The sequence below is a fragment of the Mercurialis annua genome, linkage group LG1-X, assembly GCF_937616625.2.
Source record: "Mercurialis annua linkage group LG1-X, ddMerAnnu1.2, whole genome shotgun sequence".
Classification (NCBI taxonomy): domain Eukaryota; kingdom Viridiplantae; phylum Streptophyta; class Magnoliopsida; order Malpighiales; family Euphorbiaceae; genus Mercurialis; species Mercurialis annua.
Window position 1 is genome coordinate 40,302,539 of NC_065570.1, and position 9,257 is coordinate 40,311,795.

Genomic DNA, 9,257 nt, shown 5'->3' on the forward strand with positions numbered 1-9,257 from the left:
TTTTAATAAACCAGTTGACTCACTAATCACATACACGATAGACAACAAATAAACATAAACCGAAACCATTATATATAAATAAACGGTAAAAAGTATACAATTTGATAAATACTAAATAAGTCAAAATATGCAAATTGTATTATAAAATCCAAGTCCAAATACTATACTACCCCAAACTAGTAGTGTCATCAGCAGGTGGAGGTGGAGGTGGGGGAAACTGCGGCCGTAACTCTAGTGGGAGTGAAGTCATTAGCCGCGCAAGCTCAGTACGGATCCGCTCGTCGAAACCCGCCTCCACAGTACGGATCCGCTGCTCGACCCGCTCTTCAAAACCCGCCTCCACAGTACGCATCCGCTGCTCGAGCCGCTCCTCAACCTCTCTAGCAATGCGCTGCTCGATCTCCTCACTAACGACTGCCTGCTGCTGTGTCTGGGATGATCCGCCGCGGCGCAATCGGCTGCTCTGGCCGACGTAGGATGCTTAAGCCGAACCAATACCATAGACTCGCTGCTTCTTGATTGCCTCGAGAGACAAAAACAGCTCGTTCTCGTCGATCGGCTCTAGAGCCGACGAACTCCCTTCCCCAGCTGCATGAGACTAGGTCGCTGCAGCACGCTCTCCCTGGAAACGGTCTTGAGATTAAAAAATATAAATTTATAATTTAGTGAAACTTTGTAAAAATACTTCACAAATATCAGTTTAAACCTACATTTCTAACTAAAATTCGACAGCATTTTCTCTAAAATTTGATCATCACTCATTTTTCAGGAACATCCTGCAAAAACTACAGACAACTCTATTCAACAATACGTAATAGCAATTACAACACCCACAACAAACACGTAAACATCCTATAAACAACTAACTTTATAAAGTTATATCTATTTCATATTAAACAGTCACTTAAGGTTAAAATAAACTTACATTTTTATCCTTTGATCTCTTGTCAAAAAAGACAGTCCGATCAGGTTTGGTCAGGTGCAACCGCACATGCAACTCAGCCAAATTGGGCTCTCGCCCGAGCTCCTCAGTCTATCATATGACATGAAAAAGTTAATTAGTAGATAAACAAAATATATAACACGATTATTAATATTAAAAACACACCATAACTGTCTTATGCCTCGTAGCCGATCGCGATCCTGCGGTATGTCGAACTGGTCCGGTGCCAGCTCCGGACGGCTCACTCATCCGATTAGCTCGTGCTATCTCAGACTTCTTCTTAGCCTCAGCAGTATTCCAGTCTCGCTTCCATGACGCCCAAGTATCAGCACTAACACTGCCCTCTTTTTTATCCGGCTTCATGTTGTGGAGAGTATCTTTGTACCGATTTGCCGCATGTCGGTAGAAGGCCCCTCTAATCAGGTCCTCAGGGTAGGTCGAGTCCCAGCAAAAACCCTTCTGCAAACCATAAATTAATAAAAACAATTAGAAATCAAAAAAGAAAGTAAAACATAAATTTAAAATATTAATTTAACAACCTTGAACTCCTCGAAGTAGAAGCTCTTATGCTCTGCTGTCAACTTCTTCCACGAGGAACCCTCAGCGAACCAGCTAGCTCAGAAAATGGGCAAGATCGCCCTAGATATGTTCCCGCTGTCGCTCCTGCTATCTAGTAACCTTTCTCTGTACATTACAAAAACACTTAATTTTCACATTTTTGAAATAATATTTTTTTAAAAAAAGTTGTCAATCATACCTTGCAGCATCAGGGGTGACTCTAACCCTCCCAGTCTCGTCTGTAGCTAGCGGCTCGTCCTGTGGCTGCGGCTGTCTCGTCGCTCTCCGCGGCGCGGGTCTACCCGCTAGCACCTGCTGCTCAGCCCCGGGATCCGAGCCCTCAAGTGGATCATGCTCTAGGTCGCCACGGCCGCGTCCACGTCTGCGTCCCTGACATGTATCCCTACCCCTGCCTCGGCCGGTAGAAGAAGAACCTAAACCTCTCATATCAGCAAAAAAGATTACAAAACAATATTTGACAAGAAAAAAATAAACACATCTATTATAAAAACTATAACACATAATTTTTTAACAAAATAAAGTTACTACATCAACAAACGTAAATAAAAGTCAAAATTCTATAGAAATGACATTAAAACAAATCACGCAATTTCTATATCATCTTCCGCTCCAATGTCATCATCGTCTGATGAGGATGGTGGATAATCATCTTCCGTCTCTATTACTGGAGGGTTGTGTAATGCAGCCTCGTTTGCCTTGCCATTCGGATCAACTAAATTTGTCGGTTCGTCATTTGTTATGACATCGAGCGGATGTTCTGCACTATCATCTTGGAAAGCTGGAACAGTTGTTTCAGGCATGTCAAGCTCAGAGCGAGCTTTTATCTTGCATGCTGCACATCAATCTTTCTTGTCCCGCTTTTTGCTAGGATAAGGTAAGTAATGTACTTGATCGGACTGTTCAGCTAAAATGAAAGGTTCGTATTTGTTGTACCTCTTTATGTGATTAACATCCACTATGTTACACCGAGGATGGACTAACATACCAACCTTTTTCGTAGGATCAAACCAATTACATTTATATAAAACCATCCTTTTTATTGGTAGAGCTGGATACTCTAACTCGATAATGTCAATCAACACTCCATAAAAATCGCTTTCAGCCGGGTCGTAGAGTGATCCTTTTACACAGACTCCGCTATTCATTGTAACCCGATCTTGCCCATATTCTTCAGTATTGAATTTCAAACCGTTCACACAATACCCCTTGAATGTTTTGACCGATCTAAGCGGTCCTTTTGCAAGACTTAGAATATAGGGATTGGTACAGACAGTTGGGTCTTTCACCTGTAGCACAGTTATTATACGGATCAACACGATAATATATACAACTACGACGATAAAACAGTTGGGTCTTTCACTTACATATTGCTCGAACCAAAAGGCGAATTCACTCTCCAACTTGACTACAACTTCGGTCTGTGTAATTTTGGGGTTGATTTCATACAACTCGCCTTTAAAAGCTCTATTTACAAGAATACGAGCGAATTAATACAATTTGTATCAAATTCTTCAATACTGAACTTAAATGTGTATATTAAGACTTACTCTCTGTAAGGTTCGATTTCAGGCAATTTAAAAGGATATAGCTTCGGGCAGCAACATATTCAGCATCATCCAGATATATTTTCCGACAAGCACCTACAGGTCGCCCTTTCGGTTTGAAAATAGATAATCTGTCGAAATCATCATAAACGTTCATTTCGCAAACTTCATTTCCATTGATTTTTCCATTGATTTCACCAAGCGGATAATGCTTACCAAACTTCTTGAGGTTGGAGGTGATTGCAAGGAGTCTATTGGTGATTTAAGTTACGTTCTCATTGGCCTTGTGATTAAATGCTTCATATTCCCCAATTAAAGCTCCACCTTTTTGTTCTTCTCTTAAACCGTACCTTAATTGTAATTCTCTAGGATCTTCCACATGTCATAAGGACAAGCACAATGTTGAACTCTTGATTGTTCTTCTCTAGATAAAGAACCAAAAATAACACACATAGCTTTTTGGTTGAGAGCATTAGCTTCAATTTGCTCTTTTGTCCACTCATCTCTTGGCCATGGAACTTCAACATCATCAATTATTTGAGAAGGAGTTTTGTATTCTTTTATGACAATCCTTCAAAGATTTACTTCTTCCATATCTAAGTAGTTTTCCATCTTGAACAAACAATTTGGAAAATCCGGCCAATTAAAGATCGGCCTAAGTGTATGAGTGAAATTTTCGGTAGCCATTAACATCTTTAAACTCTTAATTAAGCACTAAATGAGCAACCGTGCTCTAATACCAATTGAAATACCTAAGAGGGGGGGTGAATTTGGTTTAGTTAAAAAATTGGTTAAGAAAAGATTAGAGGAGATTAGGGTATAAGACAAGAACACAAAGTAATTTTAGAGTGGTTCGACTTAAACACAACCCGACATCCACTTCTCAATCAATGATTGAGATTTTCACGAAATAAAACTTGATTACAAGTTATAAAAATGGTGTTGTAAAACTAAACACCCAACTTAGAGTTTTTCCAAAGCTAAACTCATAACTTGCAACTAATTTATTTTAGGATTAATTTCTAAAAAAATCACGAACTTTACACGAAGTTTCATTTTAATCATGACCTTTAAAAGTTTTCATTTAAAGGCACGAACTTTCATTTTATTTCAAATCTATCACCAAAGTAAAATTCGGTGTAGTTTATCTGATTAAAAATTCCTAATCCTAGATACTCTAACCGAAAGATAATAAGATTTGATGTTAATTAATAATTTGGGTCTTTCATTATTGATTTAGTGAAGAATTTAATTAATAAAAATACACTGAAATGATGAATTTGAAACAATATGAAAGTTCGTGTCTTTAAATGGCAGCTTTTAAAGGTCATGATTAAAATGAAACTTCGTGTAAAGTTCGTGATTTTTTTAGGAATTAACCCTTTATTTTATAAGACTTAATCAATAACTCACAATCAAAACAATAAATGCTCTAACTAACTAGAACAACAAGAAATCAATATGAAGAATTGATGCACAATAAATTTGAGAGAGTTTTTGATAGTTGAGAGTTTTGAAGGTTTGCAATAATTGTTCCAACTAAATACAAAGGGTTAGAATAAGTATTTAATGGCTTCTTGATGATGTGCCAAAGTCCCATTGGTCTAAACCAGTTTCTTCCCGTTATTTTCCCTTGAATATCTTCATTAATGAAGTGTTAGAACAATCTAAACGATCGTTCAAAAAAGTGCACGACCGTTCACTTTAAACGTTCGAAAAATAATTTAAAAAATCATTAGTAAACGATTGTTTAAACGTGTTAAATGATCGGTCATTTTACTTTGAACGGTCCTTCCCTAAACTGTCTAGAAAACGAAAAAGTAGAGCTGGGCAAAAATTATGAACTATTGTATACAATATGAACGATCGTTTAAAACATGAAGTTTACAAAAACGTCTAGAAAATGCTGTACAATTGCATGAAACAAGTTAGACTTTTTTTAAAAAGTTTTTTTTTTTTTGAAAAGAAGTTAGACTTAAATAAATGTCAATTTTTTAAATATATTAAAATAAGATTAAACGGCACATTGGAAAATAAATTTTTTTGAAACTAGTTAGACTACTTATCGGAAAATAAAATTTCCGTATTTTATTTAGTCCTAACAAGCGAGTCAATGGACGCCACTTAGGGTACTTCCCGTGTTACATTATCTTATAACCATTAATAGTTCACGTTTCCTTGCTTCCTTTTTATGCTCTCTAAACGCAAATAACATACGGTATAGAATGCAAATTTCTACATCATTATTAAATAAAGCACTATTAGATGAGTGTATAAAAAGTACGAGACTTGATGAAATTTGTTACGTAATAAGGAAGTAAATTCTAAAAATTCATAATGTTCTAATAGATAATAAAAAAGGCAAGAAAGAATATTTAATTGAGATAAGGATTTAAGCAAATGTGAATACAAGTCCACGATTAAGACCCTTCAACACCTCATCCTTGTTTATGATTAAAACAGCTTACCTAATTATTGGAATATTAATTATCCATCAAGTTGCTGTTCTGGTACTTAGCAATTTCAAATTATTGTTATGGACGACTTAAATTAGATTTGAGTGATTACTACATTCATCAAATTAAGATAAACCTTATGTTCTATCTATGCCATGTCCTACTAAACTTTCTATTGGTGACTAATTTGTTTTCAATTTGATTTAATTTCTTAAGCTTTTATTTGGACATCAATGTCGCGTTTGGTAATAGATTTTATTTGTTAATAAATATAGTTGCAATTGATTTATTCAGGAATTCATTTAATAGTTCTATTTTGGGTTAATGTAAAAAAAATTACGAACTTTATATATTTTTACATTTTAATTACGCAGTTTAAATTTTATTATTTTTATACATGAACTATAATTTTTCTCAAATTCATACGCGGGGCTGAGGTGTCACTCATTTATTAGTGTAAAATGACATTCACCTTAGCGAATTATACCAATAAAACTGTGACACCTCGGCACCGTGTAATAAGCTGAAAAAGGTGGTATTTCGTGCATAAAAATGATAAAATTTTATATGCGTGATTAAAATGAAAAAACATGTAAAATTCGTAAAAAAATTTACTTTCCCTTTTGTTTTTTTTAAGCTTTCTAGAATCAACTATGATTAATGAATTATCAAACGAATTTATTTATAAATAAAATGAATTTTAGAATAAAATTGAACCAAATAAAAGGTAAGTAAATTTTTAATATATCTAATCAGAACATGTTCTCTCTCTAGTCATCGAATTATAAATATGACACTTGTTTTATAAATTTTTATAGGAAGAAAGTAAAAAAACATCTTTAATTTTTTTCTTTAGAAAGAGCACATAATATTTTTTAGTTATTTGTTTTCCATTTGGACCTTTAACTTCTAGTGCAAATAGACACCCACACTTGAAAAATAATTAAAAATCTTGAGGAGCTAAGTGACAAAGAAATAAATTAAAACAGGCTAAGTGTTTTTTAAAAAAAAAAACTTCAAACGTTTTTTTGTAGTATTTTAAATCGTTGAGAGCTTAAATGGCAAAAAATAATTAAAAGGGATTATATGCTCTTTCTAAAAACCTTAAACGGTTCTTCTGTACATCTGGCTATTTTTATATTTATAAGGTTAAACCCATTTGAAGGTCCATGTTATTTAAACCTTTTTTAGGAGGTCCTTATATTTCAATTTTGTATTATTTGGTCCCTTTATTTATTTATTTTTTAATTTTTAGGCCCTTTATTAGTTTTTTTCAGTCCTTCTACTTACAATTTTTTTTCTTTATTCACACAAAAGGACATAAAAATTGAAAAATAAGTAAGTACATAGACCAAGTAATACAAAATTAAAGTAGAAAGACCTCCGAAAAAAAAATTAAAGTACAGCGACCTCTAAATGGGTTTGGCCTATTTGTAATGAGATTTGAAAGTGAATGATGCAAGAACACAGATAAGAGAAAATTGCTTATGCTTGTAAGTATTGCCAACTTTCTAATTAGGACCCCTAAAATTAAAGGGCTTAAATTATGATTTGAACATTATAACTAACAGAAAATCATGATAATGAAATGGATATGGTCAATTCATATGAGTCTTTTAAGCACTTCCTGTTAACTGTTTGGAAATCTTAACGTTGAAAGCTCTCATATAACCAACCACTTCAACCCTTTAACTTTTGTTCACCATTTGGTACTAAAGTCACATTCATTTGTTTCAATTTCAAAAAGGACGCTTGTTTTAAATTTCATTCTCACTCCATCATTTTTTTGCTTATTTCAATTTGGTTCTTAACTTTAACTGTGTTTCTAGCGTGAACCTTATATTAATGCATATGATCATAAAATTACTTATATTTTGATACTGGATTTACCAAAGTCCATATGTATCGATTTTTAACAAGTTTTATGTACTGTGTAACACTATTTATTTTTGAACTCACGACAATGTGTGATATCATATTATAGTCGCCCAGCGATCAATCTATCTTAAGATTAGGTGAAAATAATTTCTTCCTAATTAAAAATATTTTTTAATCAATAGTATGTATATTAAAAAGATATAGATAGTGACAAAAACCGACACTAAAACATTTTCGCACAAAAAATGGTTTACAGAAAAGCACAGTAAATACTTAGGCCAAGAGCAAATGAAAAACAAACTCACATGTCTGAGAACATAATACAATATGGATTTCGAAATAAATCAAATTCAGAATAAGGAAAATTCGTATTACGAAGTTTAAAGAAAAAAAACATCCCTTATAACACAATTAAAGATCACATCCTCCTTGGTTGAACTTTTGCTTTGAAAAATTCTTCTGTTTCTGCACTTCCAAATTTCGCACACCATAAGATAACTAAGAACTTGCCAAAGCATCCAATAAGAACTCAAAGGAATAAAATTCTGCCATTGAATCAAGAAATCCACAAACGAAGAGGGAGCTACCCAAACAACATCCAACTTCTCAAGAATACTACACCATATACTAATAGTAAAAGCATAATGAATAAAGAGATGTGCTTGTGTTTCCATCGCATCAAAAAAGGAACACAATGAATTCTCTAGCGGGATGATAGAACGCTTCACCAAAAATTCAAGAGTATGCACTCTTTCATGTAAAGCGATCCACAAAAAGAACTTAACCCTTGGAGGAGATTTTCAATTCCATAGTTTCATAAATGAAGTTTAAACCCGAAGTCTACTTCTCCCTTACTCCATTGTATGCGTTCCCTTCCATATCCACCATTGAGTTCTAACAACAACCTGGACGTGGAAATGACACTCACTAACGTTGGGCATACCTGCTGCTTCTACTCGACCCCAACGAGGAAAAGGAGCTCGACCACTAACCCCCAAAACGTACGCCCATTGTAAACACCTATTTTCCGGACAGGTAAAATGTGATAAAGGACTAAAGCGTCCAATGATGATTTCTAGAGAAATTCGTCCTGTTGACGAGCTATCAATTTATTTGTTTAAATTCAAGTAGGCGTGATCAGTGCACAGCTGCGAACTTGAGGGATTGAAACATAATTAGCCATAAATAGCTTATAAAAATCAAAAGAAACTGTAGTATAACTCTAGAAATTGGACTGATTCCAATATCTTAAAAATTTATGGGCCAATTTGCAAGTTTTACGGACTAAAATTGACCACACCAATACCCACAGGGTCCCATAAGATTTTTTTAACACATAAGGGCATCAAAAATGACTTTTAAGTATACTTTACTAAGCCAACAAGCATTAATAGGAATTTAATTAAAATAAATAGAAGTTTTGCTTAATCCTAATACTTACAGGTCTAACACTTCACACTCTTTCACCTTTCTTGTTTATCTACAACTCTAGAAACCTAACCTGAATATGATTCAACTACTGGCTAACCCTAAGCTACTTTTAACTAGGAAAGCCTAACTAGGGTGGTTGAAAAAGTTGATCGGACCTGCAAGTAATTAAACATAAGAAAAAGCATACCAAACCCTAGGAATCCTTAGTGTTGGCTGAAAAAAACACCACACCACACACACACGGCTCGATTAAACAAACTAAAGACGATTTAATCACTCAAAGATGTCCTACAGCGCATTGATACGAAGTTGGATTCCACATCTAGATCACTAGAAAACGAGTCAAGGACTTAGAACGGTACTTTTGAGGACCCTTAATAACCTCTTATCACTTTGCATGTCAAATTAATTAAAACTTTAAATTTC

The 9,257-nt window shown here is 34.3% G+C and overlaps 1 protein-coding gene across 1 annotated transcript; it reads right to left on the bottom strand.

The window, feature by feature from the left end:
• Window positions 1-758: 758 nt before the first annotated feature.
• On the bottom strand, window positions 759-1,948 carry LOC126669133 (uncharacterized). The gene is made up of 5 exons (XM_050362485.1): window positions 1,701-1,948; window positions 1,483-1,555; window positions 1,109-1,402; window positions 926-1,033; window positions 759-776 (listed from the first exon to the last, which is right to left on the bottom strand). Exons 1-5 carry the CDS (start codon window positions 1,946-1,948, stop codon window positions 759-761), a joined length of 741 nt encoding a protein of 246 aa, XP_050218442.1.
• Between the last annotated feature and the right edge of the window lie 7,309 nt (window positions 1,949-9,257).